The 18,622-nt window shown below is 46.5% G+C and overlaps 1 protein-coding gene across 2 annotated transcripts in view; it reads left to right on the top strand.

Moving 5' to 3' along the window:
* Marco (macrophage receptor with collagenous structure) overlaps positions 1-18,622 on the top strand; it is a 45,030-nt gene that overhangs the window by 8,279 nt on the left and 18,129 nt on the right. For both annotated transcript variants that reach the window (XM_048369338.1, XM_048369337.1), the window contains exons 2-4: positions 14,593-14,694; positions 15,451-15,672; positions 16,866-16,901. In XM_048369338.1, coding sequence (XP_048225295.1) covers positions 14,593-14,694; positions 15,451-15,672; positions 16,866-16,901 — 360 coding nt within the window. The remainder of the gene's footprint in view (positions 1-14,592; positions 14,695-15,450; positions 15,673-16,865; positions 16,902-18,622) is intronic.

Raw genomic sequence — 18,622 nt, 5'->3', positions numbered from 1 at the left:
CATAAGATCTGTGGGGCCCCTTCCACAAAACTGGGGTAAGGGGTAGGTAAGGGTCCATCCATCTGGCTATGTCCAGAAGTCAGAATCCTCAGCTGGTTTCTGCCAAGTGCAGGAAGGTGCAGACAGCAGCCCTCTTTTGTTGGTGAGGTAGAAGCTGAAACTCTGGCATTCCCGGCAGTTCACAGTAGCTGATAACTCAAACATAAGTGATTAGTAAAACATTCTTTTATATAAACATTGAAGCCAAGGTGTTAAACCTTTGCATTTACCCTTTTAAACATTTCTATCATAAAACATTGGGGTTGAGTGTCAATACCCTCAGCTTCTATTTTCTTTCCAACGGGACTCCCCAAGTCTAGCAGCAGGGGGAGAGGAAAGGAAGAAGCATGGTGCAAAATTCCTTTGGTTTCTTTTTGTGACGCTGTAGGCAGTATTGCCACAGCAAAACATTGAGCCATGAGATGCTCAAGAAGGAATCTAGAAAGCAAACAAGGAAAGGAAGCTTGGTTGCTTCCTACCGTAGGCAGTCCTACTTTTCATGAGCCATGAGATGCTCAAGAAGGAATCTAGAAAGCAGACAAGGAAAGGAAGCTTGGTTGCCTCCTACCGTAGGCAGTCCTACTTTCCATATTTTCATGGGAGAGCAGAAGTCCAACATGGTCCTCCTTTTCCTGGAGAGAACAAGAAAATATTTCTCCAGAGTGGGTGCTCTGGGTTTAATTTTCCAATCTGGAAAAACACATATACTGTACTCCATCCCACACTGATTCGGGATGATTTAAAATTTCTGGATAATTGACATAAGCATAACTAATCCTTAATTAATCCTAGGGAATCCTTAATTAATCCTGGGGGATACCTCCCCCTTTTGTTTTTGTTTTTTTTTAAAATTATGACACCGGCGGCCACCAGGCAGGGAGTATGGATGGAGGTCTCGTCTTCTGTAGCTACTTCCTGCTGTCAAGGGGGCGACGTAAATCAAGGGCCCCTGGTCAGCCTGGCAGACCGGTGTAGCTGGCAAAAAGTCCCCATCATTACCATGAGTATGGTCACTAGGGCCAGAGAGCGCTATGGTTTTCTCCAGCCCCCCCCTGAGTCTTTGGGCATACCCAGAAGTTTCCAAGGCTGGTGCCTCCAGGGTTCAGGCCTGTGTTAGGGTGACGACTGTGAACGGCAAATTCCCCATTGGTGATCTCAGCAAGAGATGTTATTCTGTCAAAAGACACTTTTGAAAAGGTCAGGCAAAGTATCGACAAGTTCTCAGAGCTGGTTGGCATGAATGGCATAGAACACACCCTGGGCATAAGCCAGGAACAGTTCCCTTTTGGAGCATAAACCCAATTGTAAAGTGAACGAGTAAGGAGAAACGACTGAAAGAAGTGGTTAATGATAGAAAACTGGTTTGGCATAGCCAGTCAGAGGCAAAATAAATAAATATATATATACACCTATATACAACTGGCAAAAGAGAAGAAAATGGACAGGAATTATCTCTCTCGATTTCCCGGCTCTGATCCATTTTGAAAGGGTGAAACAAGGCATCTCCCTTTAGGATAATATGGCACCATTCTCCTCTCACTCCACTCCACCTTTCCGTCTCCTGGACTGGCTAAGTCCCAGGAATTTCAACGTTTGTGGCTGGAATTGCATTTTTCCATCCGCGTTTGAACTCGGGGCCTGAGCACTGTCCATGAGCACTTTCGCTCAAGGCTAGTGCTCTACCACTTGAGTCACGGTGCTGCTTCAGCCTTTTGTTCGCTCTCTGTGGTTGAGCTCTCAATCTGGCTCTTTGCTGTTTACTGGGAGGTGGGATTTTGGAGAGATTTTTTCCTTTTGCCCGGGCTGGCTTTGAACTATCCAGGGAGTCATAGTCCTACAAGCCCTTTTTATTCCCAATTGAGCAACAAGGAAAAAACACAACAGAGATAATCCATTTGTAACCCGTTGAGAACTGACCAAAAACTGCTTGTGAAGGTTTGGCTATAACACTTAGAAAACATGAGATTTACATGCCATCAACTTGAATCACGCCATTGAATCCCACTGGCAAGTGAAAGAGAACACAGATAAATGACAACCAAGGGCAAAGGGTTAAAGCATTGTGGAATCCTCAGTCTCGGAAGTGGCTGCGTCCCTCATCCCCATTTGGCAAGTTCCATGCCATGCGATGGGGAACTCGAGGCAAAGCTGTAGTGGTATCTCTTGCTCACATCTTGCTCTGGGTTGCCTGCAAAATTTCTATATAGATTGGTTAGGGTGTTCAAAATTTTTCAGCACTTCTGGCTCTGGTATATCGAAGCCCTTCTGGTTTAAGCAGGGTGAAAAGACTTTCTTAATCACAAAATTTTAAGACTTTTTTAATCACAAAATTTTAAGACTTTCTTAATCCCAAAATTTTACCTGGCTAGCTGTGACCACTAACATAACTATGGTGATTTAACCTGGAGTAACTGTTAAGATGGAACTATTCACATCCTACTCAAGGCTCATAAATCATTCGAGCAGCTTCCAATGGGAGAGAGAGCAAAGAATCATTAGTAGTGAAACAAGGCAGTTTGGGAACAGAATATGGTGGCATCTTCCTATATCCAGGAGCTGCGACCGTCCATGCGGCTAGAACATCTGTCCACCTGTATCCTATAAAGCAGTATATTAATCCTGGGTCAGGAAAGTTGAGGTTAATGGTCACATTTGTATGAAGCAATCTCAATTTCTTGATCTTGAGAGTTTATGAGAACACAGGAGAGAAAATGGGAAGGTAAAATCTTAATTTATGCCAAAGAGTTGTTAAGACTAGATGCACACTTAACTTTTAACACACTGAGTATAAAATAACATGCTGATTTTATACCATTGTGCTTTTACTACATGCTGCATATTTGAACCTTATGGAAACACACTGAATATAAAATAACATACTGGTGAACTTTTACTACATGCTGCATATTTGAACCTTATGGAGATTTTTATAGGCACCTTTATCTCCATCGAACACCGGGATGGAAACCTATTGTTATGCTTTTAAATCTTACCAACATCCACACGCACGCGCGCGCACACACACACACACAAAAATACCTGAGCGCTCTTTAGAATTGCTTTGATTGGCCATTTAAATTTTCTGGAATTCCAGCGGCAAATGATATTAATTTGCCCATAATAGAACCACGTGGTTGAATAAAAAACAAAAGGGAAACCTGTTAATTACACACTCCCAACATGACAATTTTTAAATCACAGTGGACAAGCAAACCCTTTTATCCATCTAGAAAAACTCCAGTTGATTTCATATCTTTGAACTGGTAAACATGGAAGTTCAATCAAATTACCTATTGTTGTATCAAAACTTTGTTTTTCCCTTTAATAATTTTCCCTGTCTTTAACCCCGCCTGCAGCCGCGGAGAGAAAACCTGCAGGCAAGCAGGCAATCACTTGCAATCGTCAAATCCAGAGTCCCCGCCCAGCCTAGGGGAGTCTGCACGCCCCTCACCTGGGGGGAATTGGTAGGGCCCCGCCTCCAATATGGCGTGCCCCATTGTGCTCCACGTGTGTGTTAAGTCAGAGAAATCAGGATTCAACCAACTCACCCGAATTTCTGAGCTTAACGACCATCGGCGGGCATAAAGCAGTTTGCCGGGCTGCAGCCGCTGCTGCCGCCCACGCACCCCAACTGGGACACCGTCCCATGGTCTAAACTGCACGCCACGCCTTTTAATCCATCCGCGGGCTGGGGCCGCACTGGCTCCAGCCCAGCCATTGTAAATACAAGCCTGGCCAAAGCAGCAGCCATCCCCAACGCTCTGCCGCCGCCATGCCACAGCTTCCCACATGGCGGAACCGCGCTTCCGCCACGCCGTGCTCGGCCTGCCACACTCGGCTGCCGAAACGCTACCGCAAAAGACGCCTGGTGCCACGCGGGCCCCAGCGCACGCAGCTCGCGAACCCGGGCCGCGCAGAGCCCAGTGTACTCAGCTCAGCCCGCGCAAGCCAAACCGCTCCGGCGCTCGGCCACCCACTGCTTCTCAAGCGCCACTGCGGGTGCCTGCCGTCTGGCCCGGGGCGCACAGAGCAGAACTAACCGACCCCAGCCCGGGGTCGCATTCCTCTTGCTCCGGCCCCACTGCTCCACTGACATGTTTCCGCGGGAGGCGCGCCCCGCTCCCTCCCCAGCCTGGCGCCAAATCGCCACGGCGGGGCAACTCTCTGGCCGCGCGTCCCGCGAGCCCATGTCTCCATGCTTCTGCCCCATCTGGATGGGCAGGACCCTCCTCTAAAACCCTACTTAGCAAAATCTGTGGGGATACTGTACCCCGAACTTCTCGGCCGTACAATTCGGTCCCCGTTCGGGCGCCATTTATGTTGGGGTTCCGGACACCCCCTTTCTCCCCCCACGGGGAGAATGGTAACCACAAACTCTATGAAAGAGCACCCAGCCTGGCCCTCCGCCAGCGGAAGGCCAAAGGCGTGCTCACATGGGCAAACGCTAAGTTGAGGACGGGTTGCTGAAGCTTCCCCTCCCCCCAGGCCCCCCACATGTTACCGAGGGCGGAGGCGAAAAGGAAGGCCTCAGGGACACGCTGCGGTGGTAGAATGCGTCTCAAAGACTTTAATATGAAAGGCACTTATATAGAAGTAATGGCGGGAAGGAAAGGGGGCTGGCCAAAGGGTCAGTCATAGGCTAGGGGTCACGTTCATCAAGTGACATCACGAAACTTCCCTTTGCGGGCGGGACAATCCCATCATGGTGGCACACACGTGTTCACCTCCCAAGGGGTAGAGGTCAAAAGGTGGGAGGGGCTTCTATTGTCCCAAGGCTGGTGGAAGGGCAGTCTTTCCCAGGCCATAATAATCCCCAACAGCTTATGAATTCATTAATTTCATCTTTAATTTGGTCTGTGGCCCAAGTGTTGGATAACAGTGTGGGGTTTAGCCTCCAAGAATGTGTATAGCCTCTGTGGTAACCATTGTTATTGACAGTTACCTTTATTCCACGGTGGTCAAATATAATTCATGGGATGATATCAATACTTTTGTATTTGCTGAGGTTCTTTGTGTGGGCTATGACATGGTCTATTTTGAAGTATGATCCATGGGGTGCTGAGAAGAAGGTGTATTGGGTCTCTGTAGGGTGGAAGATTCTGTATAGATCTGTCAGATCCATTTGGGATAAGGTGTTACTTAAGTCCTCAGCTCCCTTGCTAATCCTCTGGGTGTTGGATCAGTCTCTTGGAGAGAGTGGGGTATTAAAGTCACCCACTATGATTGTGTTTGGGTCTATATTGTTCAGTAGTTCTGTGAGAATTTGCTTAACATATGTAGGGCCTCTTTTGTTCGGTAAGTATACATTTATCACCGTGATGTCTTGATTGTGGATTTTTCCTTGTATTAAAATGTAGTGACCTTCTTTGTCTTTTTGAGTTGATTTTAATGAGAAGTCCAGCTTGTCTGAGATCAGAATGGCTACTTCTGCCGTTTTGGTAGGTGCGTTTGCTTGGAAGATCTTGCTCCATCCTTTCATTCGGAGCCTGTTTTTATCCCTTGCTGTAAGTTGGGTCTCTTGTAGACAACAGATGGCAACTTTTTGTTTGCGGATCCATTCTGCCAGTCTGCTCCTCTTTATCGGAGAGTTTATACAGTTTATATTCACAGAGATCAAGGATAAGAGTGTTTTTTCTCCTTCCATTTTCTTGTTAGGCTGTTTTTCCTCTTTTTTTTTTTTCTTGTCTTTAGTGAGCTGCTCTTTCTGTTGGGCTCTGGCTGTTGTAGTTTCTTTCTGTTTCTGTCTGTGTGTCCTGTATGATTTCTGTTGGGTGGGGTTCCCTTCTTAGAATTCGCTGTAGGGCTGGTTTTTTATTCACATACTCCTTTAGATCCTCTTTGCTATGGAAAGATCTGGTTTTCCCCTCAAATATGAACTCCAACTTCGCTAGATATTTTATTCTAGGGTGGCAGTTGTTGGCCTGTAGGACTTGGATGGTGTTTTTCCATTGTCTTCGAGCATGGTAGGTTTGTGTGAAGAGGTCTGCTGTTATTCGGATCCTCTTCCCATTGTAATAAATTTCTTTCTTAGCTTTGGCTGCATTCAAAATTTACTCTTTATTCTTTAGATTTGAAGTCTTGATTATTATGTGCCTGGGAGTGGCTTTTCTAGGGTCTGGTCTGCCAGGTGTCCTATAGGCTTCGGTTACCTGGATGAGGTCCCTTGTGAGATTGGGGAAGTTTTCTGCAATCACTTTATTGAAAATATGTTGAAGCCCTCTGCTCTGGTATTCGGCTCCTTCTTCTATTCCAATTATGCACAGATTATATCTCTTGTCTTTGTCCACTAGCTCCTGGATTAGTCTGCCCTGGAGCTTTACTGTTTCTTGGAGTGTGGTAATTTTCTGGACCTTGTCGGCTGCATCATCATCCAAGAGAGAGATTCTGGCTTCAATATGGTCAATTCTTTGTGTTGTGGATTCAAGTGCGGAGTATATGGATGTCAGAGAGCTATTTATGGTTGCCAAATCAGCTCTGATTGTGGAAATTTCTTCCTTTAAAGAGTTGTATTTTAAATCTATTTTTTCATGCATTTCACTTCTCAGGATGTTAAGGTCTTCTTTAATGGAGGTTTGCATTGTATCCATTTTTGCTTCCATTTCTTTCTTGGCTTCCTGGATGTCCTTCGAGACTTCCACTCTAAACTCCTGAAATTGTTTCTGATTTTGTTTCTGAGGCTTTCCATCATTTCTGCTATCATAGCCTCAGTTGTTTTTTTATTGTCCATCTCTTCAGTTGTACTGTTTTTTGGAGCTGGCGAGTTGGCTTGCCCTTTGATAAAATTTGTTATATTTCTTTGTGATTTGCGCATCTGGAGATCTGTGGGTGGCTTCCCTGGTTTGGATTTGTGCTGGTTCCCGCTGGTCCATCAGTGGGAGACTTGTTTGTGTCCTGGCTCTGGGTTTGAGTTTGGCTGTTGAATCTTACTGCCCAATGGTTGTGCGTGACCATCTCGGTTGTTGCCGAGGTGGTCACCCTCACTGCACTTGGGGGTGGGTAGGTTCTGTGTCTTTCTCTGCAGAATAGTGTCCTGCCACTGTGTTTTGCTGACCCTAGTGTGCCCCTGGTGGGGGTTTGCTGGTCGCTGATTCAGCATGGCGTGGAGGCTTTTCTCTTCTTTGGTTCTTTTTTCCACTTGGTATCTTGGTCAGAGGAGCTCACCTCTCAGGCGATTCGCCCACCTGTGTGGATTGCTCCGGGGCCAGTGTTGTTGAGGGGAAGCCCACCCACTTGTGCGAAATGTGCCAATCTGAGTGGGCACTGCCACTGGGGGGCCCTGCCCACCTGTGTGAAGTGTGCCTACCACAGCGGGTGCTGCCGCTGGGGGACCCTGCCCACTTGTGTGGGGTACGCCTACCAGAGTGGGCCCCCGGTTGTTGGGGTGTGCTTGTGCCCTCCCGTGAGTTTTCTGTGGAGAGCGGTATGTGTGGGCCCCAGCAGGATCAAGTGTCCCGGTGCGGGTTGGTGCCTCTGCTGCAAGGGGGCCGTGTGATCGGGCCCAGGTGTCCCTGCTGGGCTGGTATTGCCCACCAGCGAGCCTGTGACTTTTGTTCAAAAAGTCCACGAGGACCAGGTGCCTCAGGTGGGGCTTCCAATGCCCACCGGTCCCCGGGCCCCTGTTGGGGAGGGCGGAGCCGGTGCAGCCGGTTCAGGCTCCTCTGCTGCCTTGGTGCTGCTCCACCCCTGCTAGCTCCTGTGTCCTCCCAGAGTCTGAAGAGACCTTTTGCTGCCTGATCTGAGGATCTTTGTTCCCTCGGGGTGGGGAAGGGGAGGGAGGGAGCTCTAGCTTCTTTGTAGGGTTTGTGTCTCTGAAAGCTGGTCTCCCGTTGGGGGAGGGGGTAATGGGGAACTTACTGGTCCTGGATTGTGTGTATGTCCTGGGCTGCTGTTGGCCCTTTGGAGGTGGGGTGCTGGGGTGTGGCGATTGGTCGTTTGGTGGTAACAGCCCCGGCTCTCCCCTTCTGCACCACCCAGTTCCCCCGCCGCTCATGTCTGATCCCGGCCGTGGGGTCCCGTACCTCCCATCCGCCGCTGTCTGTCTCAATTGGTCCTCACACCCCTTGGGGTCCATGGACTCCTGCTGTCTGGACTCTGCGCTCCTGGCGTGACTTTTCGGCAGTCGGTTTGTTGGCGCTGGCTCCCCTTTCCTATCCTGGCCCTGTTCGGGCCAGGGTCGGCGGGTGGGGGAGGGTACCCCAGAGATTTTCCAGCTCCATGCATGTTATAGGCTCTTCTTTTTTAATTTTTTTTTCATTTCCTGTGTTTCTCTATTGCTTCTGGCTGCTGGGTTTGCTGGGTTCTTGATGGGGTGTTGGGTGCTGGAGTTCCCAGCTCACTATTCAGTTGGAGCGAGTTGGGGTGCCTCCCTACTGTGGCGGCGCCATCTTCCTTCCCTCTGACATAATAATTTTGTTGGAAGTACTAAAGACTTGTGCTTGTCAGGCAGGCATTCAACCACTTAAGCCACAAATTCACCATAGCCCTTTCTTTCTTTTCTTTTCTACCATGCCTCTACTTCTGACCTTTACTGGTTATTTGTAGAGTCTTGAAGATTTTTCTGTCTAGGCTAGCTTCAAACCTTGAGCCTCACACTTTCATTATTTCAAAAATAGAATCTTGTATTTATGTCCTGGCTAGTTTGGACCACAAGCCTCCTATTTATACATCCTACACAACCAGGACATCAGTCACATGCTACCACCCCTAGCTTTTGATTAGTTGAGATGGTATCTTGCAGACTTTTTGCCCAAGATGGTCTTGATCAGTAATTCTTCTGATCTCTACTTCCTAAGTAGCTAGAATTACAGATGTAATTGTGACATTATAATTTTTTTCAACAACCAAGTATGGTTTTAGAAACTTGTATGGGGAAGGGTAGACTAATATATATCCTTATTTTCCTTTTTAGTTAATGAAATTTCAAGCCTTCTTCTATTGTAATTTCCTATTTGGAAAGCTCTCTTTAGACATTCTTTAAATGTAGTTATTTTCAACATGCCATGTGAAACTGTACCTTTTATTCCCTCTTGTACTCCCTTCCTGTCGTTTTACTCCTTCTATTACTGTAACTGATCTTAGGACCCCAGATACTGTATAGACATGTATTGGAACTAAGGAAGGGTAAGGGAATACCAAAATAAAGAGACAAAGGATAAAAAGACAAACCATTGCAATAGTTGTTGGGATCCATCTTTCCCCTTGATGGAAGGGGCTTGATGCACCTCCCCCAGCCCTGGGGAATGCAGCCCTACTACCCCCTCTGGATTGGAATCCAGAGAAACCGGTTGGGCAAACAGTCCCCAACCTTCTAGCCAGCCCGGCGCCTACCAACCCCGCCCTGGTTCGGCGCGCTCGAGTGACATTAGTCCTTGGGGGTCAGGTGATACCTTTCAGCCTATCGACATCCTGGCCAAACCCCTCCCTCGGAATCATCTCCCCTTGTCCTTCTCTTAATAAAGTCAGTTTGCTCTAAGAAGCCAGCCCCGTTGCATATGTTCGCCAGACTTCTAGCGTAAGGAGGCGATCACATATCTGCGGCAGATCACGTGCGCGTCAGGTCGGAGCTATCTCCTCCGCTCCACTCTAGCTTATTTGCAGGTTGAATGACTAGGGGAGAGGGTGTGAAAAGGAGAGTGGAAAGGAAGAAGTAAGAGTCCGATCCGGGAGGGGCAAAAAACCCCAACAAATAGTGATACTTACAAAACCAACTGGTGTAAACCAATTGTACAACTCATGGTGGGGAGGGAGGTGAGGAGGGGAGAGACAGGGAAAAATGAGGGAGGAGGTACAAGTTGGGTAAGAAATGTACTTGCCTTGCATATGAAACTGTAACCCCTCTGTATTTCACTGTAACAATAAAGAAGAAGAAAAAAGTTACATCCGTTAGCAAGAAATTTTCTTCATTTTCCTTCATCTGAGAATGTGTCTATTTTCTACCATTCTTAGAGGATATTTTCATTGGCAATAGGATTCATGATTGGCAGTGGTTTCTTTTTAGCACACAAAAACTTTGTGTCCTTAAATGTGACACAGTTTTAGATGGTAAATCTGCTGTCATTCAAATCAGGGTTCCTTTCTAGGAAATGTAGCATTTCTCTCTGGTTGCTTTCAAGACTTTTTCTTTTTTAAGGTTTTAATTTTTCTTCATCTCTAGATTTTCATACATTTAATTATTATAAGCTTTAGGTTTATCATGTTTGGGGTTTATTCTTTAATCTGGAAGTCCATACACTTCACAACACTCAGAAAATTCTTAACCATTACTTCTTTGAACATTTTCTTGGTCCTGTAAAGTCTCCTTGATATTATGGATGATGAGCATTTTGCTATTAGATCAAAGACTTCTCAGCCTCTGTTCATGATTTTTTCAGTTGATTTTCTGTTTTGTTTTTCTGTCATTGAGATCATTGATTGTTTCCTCTGTCACACTTATTACACTATTCTATTTATTTGGTTAACTTTTAAACATTTCTGAGGTTTTAAAAATTTTACAAGTCAAGCACTCTTGCCACTAGGCCATGTTCCCAGCCCCGTTTTAAAAATTTTAATGCTATAGTGATTTTTCTTCTATCTTCTGTTCCCTTGGTGAATTTTTTTTGTTTCAAGAGTATTTGTAGTTGTTCATTAAAGCACTGACATTATGGTTGCTTTAAAATTCTTGTTAGATAAGAATTCCTGATTCCTGGTATGATTTTCCCCATTGTTGGTTGTGATTTTCTCTTTTCTCTAGCATAGGATTATATGCTAGATATTTTGTATGGTATGTTAGAAGACTTTGAGTTCTATTTAAATATACTCATTTAGGTTTGTTTTGTAGGTTCTTGTTTACTTTTGTGGGCCACGTACTTTCTGGAGCCCTGTGTAAGTTACTCCAATCTGCTTAACTCACTTAATGACACAGGTGCTCCAGCTCTCCCCTCTGGTGCTGACTGCAAGCATAGAAGGTGGAAGGTGGGACCTATCAGGCCTTCAAGGAGGGCACCACTTCTCTGCGTCTCTCACCAAGTACCCAGTTCTGAATGTGTAGTAGAAAGCTTTCTGTTCCACATCCACAGTGTGTGGCTCCTACCAGGACTCTTCTGCCATGAGGAGGTGGCCTAGAAAGACTAAAATTGGTATGCAGCCCTTTTTCTTCATTGTGATCTTTTATGGAAGTGAAACATCACTTTTGTTTCCCTCTAGAGCCACAACTTCATTGTGAGTCAGATGGTAAAGCTTACAGTATCTAAAATCTCTGTGCAGACTGCCTGGTTTACCCCGGGGAAGCCCCTTCTGATCTACCAGAGGATATACCCCTTTGCTCAGCTTAAAGTGGCTTTTCCTAAGAAATACCTAAGATGGCATTTCCCTTGTAGTATCTTCCACCCTCAGAGGGACAGCATGGCAGTGTAGAGGGGAAAGACTTCATCAGGCCGTCCACTTTGTTTATTTTGGTGGTACTGGGTTTTGAAATCAAGGCATTGCACTTACTATATGGGTGCTCTACCACTTGCACCACACTTCTAGGCCCAGATCTTCCACTCTGAACAGAGTGAGTTAGATGTTACCTCAGATCCCATCTCCCAGTTCCTACCATAGCTGCCTGTAGGCCAGGTGAAAACTCTAAATTATAAAAGCATCCCAGGCTTGTATGAACATTCACAAAATCTATTTCCTCACTTTATCTTCACTAAGATGCCCCCCCACCATATCCCTGACATGTGGATTTAGAATATCTGTGTATTTCATGATTGCTCTCAACCACCCTTGACCCACCTCTCACCAACCTCTGCAATGTGTCTCACCTTTCCATTCCCATGATGTGTTATGTTTCATCAGGTTTAATGTTGGCCATGAGACTGTGTTGTATGCAATATGATGTTCCTCTGTGTGTCAGTTTTCCTCACCATGATGATCACAAGACTCCAAAGACTTTGAGTTGCACCTCTAACGTCCTTACCACATTTACAAAGAGGCTTCATTTGACCCTGAGCACTGGTTAGCCCCCAGCCTTCTGATGGGGTGAATGATCATTCATTCACTTATCTGTCCATTCAGTCATCACTTGTGTGCAGACTAAAGTGATGAATATATAGTGGTGCTGAAATATAGCCTGAGAAGCTTCCAGGCCATTTTAGGAGACCAAAACATGCACAGCCAAAGTTTCAAGTGGTCAGTACTATGGTAGAGAGAAACAGAGCAGTGTGGGGTTGCAGAAGGGATTCCTCCCAACCCAGGGGAGCCAGAATAGGTGTCTAGGTCCAGAAAAGGGCCTACTTTGCCCTCCAAGGATGGGCAGGTATGGGTCATGTGGAAGGGAGGAGGGAGGAGGATCCTGTGTTCAAAGGGTATACCTTGTTCTAGGTCAGAAGAATATAACCATTTGGTGTCATGTCTGATGGTGGTAGTTAAGGTCCAGGAGAGGGGTGCCTGGAGGAGAGCTGGCCAGTGTGGCTTCATGTATCCAATCTGAGTTGTTTGCCTGAAGACAGTAAGCAGCCAATAGAGGGCAGAAGATAGGGGATGACTTAGCTGGACTGTGTGTTAGGAAACTTACTCTGGCTGCAGTGTGGGTCTGCATTCTGGGGGTTTAGTGGCAGGGGACAGACACCCCATGTTAGATTGACCATAATCAAGTGCCACTAACTAAGAAAGCAACCTACCAGAAAACCATTCCTCTGGGTGATGCTGGCACTATCCCTACACCACTGAGAGCAGAAACATCTGCTCTTATGGAAGGAAGCAGTGGGGTTACAAGTTACCAAAGAGGTGGAGAAAAGGCTCAATTCCCACATATCTACTGAATAGTCACCATAACCAAGGAAAAACAGGGACACACACACACACACACACACACACACACACACACAAGCTGTTCACTTGTGTTTCCCTTCAGAGATGCCCTTGGGCTCATTTCAACTGTAATTTTCCCCAGAAGCAATGGTCAGTTCAGGTTGGTGAGGCAGGTTCAGGTCTTGGGGTTTCAGCTCTCGGGTTACCTGCTCATGGTATTACTTTGCTTTTCCCAAGTCCCCAGCTCTCTTTACTCTGCAGAAGGTAATGCCTTCCACAACCTTGCAGGGTTGCAGTGGGTTTGAGATGACACTGATAAATGCCCGTTGTGATGCAGGTACCCAGTCAATATGAGTAGTGAAAGCCTCCAGGCTCTCTGTAAACGGGTCCTCTTCCTTTGACAACCCTAAAAGGTCAGCATCTGACAGAAGGGTGGAGTTCAGAGCCCCAGAAAAGATTTATTACAAATTGCTCTGTAATGCTCCAAACTGGGAAGAGCTCATCAAAAGATAAATATCTTTTTATCTCTAAGGAATACTAGGCAGCTATTTAAAAGAATAGTTTAATTTCTCTCTACAAGGAAAACGAGGGAATATCTGTGAAAATTATTCATTACCAAGAACAATGTGCAGTATTATAGGTATTATGATACCATGTGCATAAGGCTAAAAGGAAAATAAATAAATCTGTTTTATAATGGAGTTGACCCTCTGTATCTGAAACCTAGTATCCATTGACTCAACTAAGGATTGGAAACACGAGGAGAAAAATTGTCCTGAGCATGTGCAGATGTTTTCTTGTCATTTGCTCAGCAACACAATATAATAATAGTTTCCATGTTGTAGGTACTATAAATTGTGTAGGGATGACTTAAAGTCTGCAAGAAGATGTGCCTAGGTTTAATGCATTTGACATATTATTTTGTATAAGATTTGCTCATCTCTGGATTTTGATAGCCTCCCAAAACCATTTCCCAGGGAATATCGTAGTTCTGTGGGATTATGTAAGCAGGCTACAAGAAAGAACACACCCCAGAAGGCCAACACTGCTCATGTCAGCAGGTTCTTGCCATGAGGTCGTTAAGCCTTGTCACACTCTCTATACTGTATCAAGTGGTATGTCAAAACAAAACAAGCCCTCATCAGTGGCTTGTGCCTGTAATCCTAGCTACTTAGGAAGCCGGGATCTGAGGATCACTGTTCAAAGGCAGCCCAGAAAGTCTGTGAGATTCTTATTTCCAATTAACCACCAAAAAACCAAAGGTGAGCTATGGCTCAAGTGGTAGACTACTAGCTTTGAGCAAACAAGCCAAAGGACAGTATCCAGGCCCTGAGTGCAAGCCCCAATACTGGCACTAAAAATAAATAAATAAATAAAATCTAGACATGAGTTCCAGATTGGCATGGAGGAGCCTAATAAGATATTGTGTTCTCCAAGCCTTGTTCATGGTTTATAAAAGGGTACATGATAATACCTCTTTTCCTAGAGCTTTTAAACTTAAACATATGAATTCATCCTATAAACATCAGTTGAGACCCTTATATAAAGCAGGTGTTCATTCAACAGTAAACAGGGTCCAGTTGGTGGCAAATGGCACAGATGTCTGTTTGTAGGTGGCACTTGTCTTGTGGCAGAAATGAGGACAGGGGAAGACTCAGATAGGTGTCTTTTCCATATAACCTCTCAGGGAGACCTTTGGTGGCATAGATGTGGCCTGACCCAGGCCAGGACTCTTCTCTGAGCCCTGAGGAGCAGCCACCACCCACCTGGCTTGTGTTTCAGATTCACCACCCAAGAAGAGAAATGGAGGGAATGCCTTCATGACTCTGGTGATCATCTACCTGGTTGTGCTTTCGGTGGGTGCTGTGCTGCTGCTGATCCAAGGTAAAGGAGTCTGGGTCCTGTGTGGTTTTCCTGGGGAGTCAAACTGGCCCCTCTGATGTAGCACTCAGGTTGAGAGGACGGTCCTGACAGCACTGCTGCCCAGCTGCTGGGAGAGAATGCTGCATTCCATCATAGTAATGGAGGGAGAAAAGGGCGTGTGTGTGTGTGTGTGTGTGTGTGTGTGTGTGTGTGTGTGTGTGTGTGTATAGACTCAATGATTTCACATGGGGTTTTCCACTAACACCAGATACAAAGAATCCCCAGCCTTTGGATGGTTACAGGCTTTATCGATTAAAGTGTTCATCTGAATGTGATTTTACTTGAAAATAAAATTCCCAGTCCATGTCAGTCACCAAACTATTCCATCAGCAGACACTGATGTCACCCAACAACAATTGTATGCCAACTTGTCATGAACAACAGGAAAACAAGGTCACATCTAAATATATCTTCAGGTGAGAATGTTGTCCTGCTTGCCCCTAGCAAACAGGAAAGTCTACCTACTTGAAGAGAATATGGATGGCAGATTCCTTGGGCACATCTGAAAGCCTTGTAAGAATGTTCTATGGCTGTGTCATGTTGTGCCTGAATATGAAGGAAGAATAAGGAAGCTTATACCAGGCTCTGACAGCACACGGAGCTGGTATTTATGAGTTCAGGACCTACAGAAGTCACACATGTGTGACACTTGCATATTAGGGATCTACCTCAAGCTTTAATGAGGTCCCTAAAGGGGTGCTGTGGGGTGGGGTTCAGGTCTGAATTTGCAGGTGAGGCTCCGAACCTTGGAGATGCACTTCCCCAATGGAACACTGATGATGGAGGAACATCCATCCTCCTCACTGCAGCTGGCATATCCCAGAACACACCTGGCAACAGGACCATCAGGGCTGCCCATCATTACAGCCCAGCTTACCTCGCTTCGCACCAACCAGGAGCACCTGCTTCAGTGGATGGCCAACATCACTAGCAATCCAGGTCTAGTCTCCTCTCTCTGGGGTTGGGATTCCTCAGAGGAGACTGAGGAATGAAGGGTTGCCTGTTTGGTGAGGATCCATTTGAATCCCTTTTTGTTGTAAGAGGAACTTCCAGGACCCAGGTCTTGGGAATCAGGCAGGGATGAGAGCCATATGAGATGGGCTTGAATGTGAGGATCCCAGGGGAGGCTACAAACGAGAGTCTGGGAAACAGTGGAGTCAAGAACTGTGGACCCCAGGGCCCTATGCAAACTGTGTTTCCACAAGCTAGGGCTTGAGCAACCAGCCCAAGGCCAGGTCTGAGTCACAAAGACCCCAGAACATTTAGGCAAGTGGACAGGACACAGAACTGGGTGAATCCTAGGAGCAAGTCCAATGTGAGCAACAAGAGCAACTGACTGCACAATGCCAGCGTACAACATGGGGTCTTTGGCAAGAGAGGACAACCCAGACTGGTGGGCGAAATGTGCCAAGCTAGGTGGTAAAGTGCCAGGCAAGAGAAAAATGGAAGGATTCCCCCTAGTCCTCCCAGGGCCTTGCATTGCCACCTCTCATTTCTCAGCTGCCCCAGAAGGGCTTTGCCCTTGGCTACTGTGTGCTCGATCTGCTAATAGACACACTCAGACTGCCCCAGGGTTACACCATGAATCAGAGCTTTAGCCCTGTGTCCAAGCGGGTTGGGACTTGGGAAAGTGAGCCCATGGCTGAATCTAGGACACAGGGTCCTGGATAGCAAATGTCTCCAGAGCCTGCAGGCTCTCCTGGGAGCAATGATGTGAGCTCAGGCTGTGGCTGTGGGCAGATGGATGGAGCCAGGCTCAAGCACTACCTGTATCTCTCCTGTTCTGGAGGGGCAAGGAGCTATTTTGACCCACAGGCAGAAGCCATTCCTTCTGTAATTCTGGGAGCCTTCGAAAGTTGGTGGAGGGCAATTCCATAGGCACACAGAATGTCCGGCTTGGGGAACCTCCACTCCTGGGAGAAGACTCCTAGTCATACCTGGTCTCTCGAAGGGTTATCTCCTAACATGCTCAGGTGTTAGTGTCCTGTGGTCCAAAGCCTCCTAGCCTGGCCAAAGCTTCTGCTCTCCATATGGGAGGGGGTGTTCAGATTTCAAATGTAGAGCCTAGGAGCTATCCGAGGGCATAGGGGTCCCATGTTTGAGCCTGTAACCCTCTTTTCTTGCCTCAACAGAGCTGTTACAGATCAAAGGTGAACCAGGCCCCCCAGGTAGGTCAATTCTTCTGTGTTCCATTCTATTCCTTCCCCAAACCTCCCTCCAGGGCTCTGTGGGCTAGGCCATGCTGAGACCCTGTTCTGCCAGGCTCCATATCATCTTTCAATGGTTTGCTGGGTTGAATCACCCTTCGGCTTCCTGACCACACTTTGGTTCCCAGGCCTCTGCCCTCCTTCTTGCCTGAAATGTCTCCCTTCTTCCTCTGTCTAGCTAAACTTCATCTTCCAAGACCACTGCAAATGCACCATTCCTCTCCCACTGCTCTAGGTGTCCCAGCCCCCGGGAAGAAGCCTTTCTTCTTATCTCCCATGATCCCTTCTGGCCCAGGGCTAATTGTGAGCACTGCTCTCTTTTCCCTGGGTACATGCATGGCTTGTCTCTCCCATGTGATTGTAATGCTGGGAACATGTGTGTAGATGTGTGTGACACAGAGAGAAAGAGATTGTAGACAAATAGATTGCACTGTCAGGCTGACCTGAGATCTAAGCTCAGGCTTGATTATTACTAGCTATGTGACTTTGGACTGGTAGTTTCACTTCTCTGAACTTCAGTCACTCACTTCATAGTGTAGAAAATAATGGTGATGGTTGGGTTCACATCACAGGATTGCTGAGATGGGAAAAAAGATGACATGCAAAGCTGCTCACAACTTCTCTCTAGCAAAAGTTGGCTGCCTGTCTGTCATCTTCCTCTCTCAGCCCACAGGTGTGCTGGGTCACACAAAGGCACACACAAGTGTGTGTGTACTTTCCTCACACCTTTGTTGCATACCTCCCACTGAAGGGTTAAAACTTCACCCCAAGAATAAAATATTCCTGACATTCCTGGTACAGACCCTTTGGTCCCTTGAGGTTCTATATGTTCATGGTCCAGGTCACCCTTGTGGCCTAGCAGGACTCTGAGTCAGCTTTGTACAGGACAGGAACAAGGACTTGATGTCTGGCACTCCTGGGACAAACTGTGACTCTGGCTTTTATGAACTGGGTGACCTTGAACAAGTTGCTTTAAGTCTCTGAGGCTCCAGGATTCCCATAAATGCAGCAATGCAGAAATGTTCTTCCTGGTATACAATGACATGCTATTTGCATAAAACTTATATGCATCCTCCCGTATACTTTAAATCACCCTTAGATGACTTGTAATATCTAAGACAATATAAATGTTATGTAAATTGTTATTGCACTGTGTTGTTTAGAGAATAATGATAAGAAACAAGACTGTACCTATTCAATACTCAGGTACTTTTTCTGAGTATTTTCAACCCAAATTTACCTAGATTCAGAGTTTGCAGAAGCACAGGCTCAACTTTTCATATAGAATCTCTAACTCTGCCTCCTTGTCCCTTAGTCTCTAATTTCTTCCTCCCTTCTTCTATCCCTTCCTCCCTCCCTCCCTTCCCTCCCTCACCTTGTTCTCTTTCTGTGGGCCCAGAAACTATAGGCAAGATCACAGAGATAGTGGGGGGGGGGCTTTGGCTTCAGGAGTCTGGGCCCCATCCCAGGGGTCTTTCCAGAGTTGCACCCCACCATGCCCCATCACATGAGGCTATGGTCGCTCTCTCCCATTCCTCAAGGCTTACTTGGCTGGGTCAGAGCTTTCCAAAGGCTCTGTGACTATGCTTCCCTGGAGACACACAGGAGAGCACAAGATGAGGGCTGAGTGTTCTGGTTTGCCTTGGACAGGGCCAACTATGGTATGAACTTTCACCCAGATA

Source organism: Perognathus longimembris, chromosome 20 (genome assembly GCF_023159225.1).
Source record: "Perognathus longimembris pacificus isolate PPM17 chromosome 20, ASM2315922v1, whole genome shotgun sequence".
NCBI lineage: Eukaryota > Metazoa > Chordata > Mammalia > Rodentia > Heteromyidae > Perognathus > Perognathus longimembris.
The sequence above is the reverse complement of the archived record's forward strand: the minus strand, read 5'-3'. Positions and strand labels throughout refer to the sequence as shown.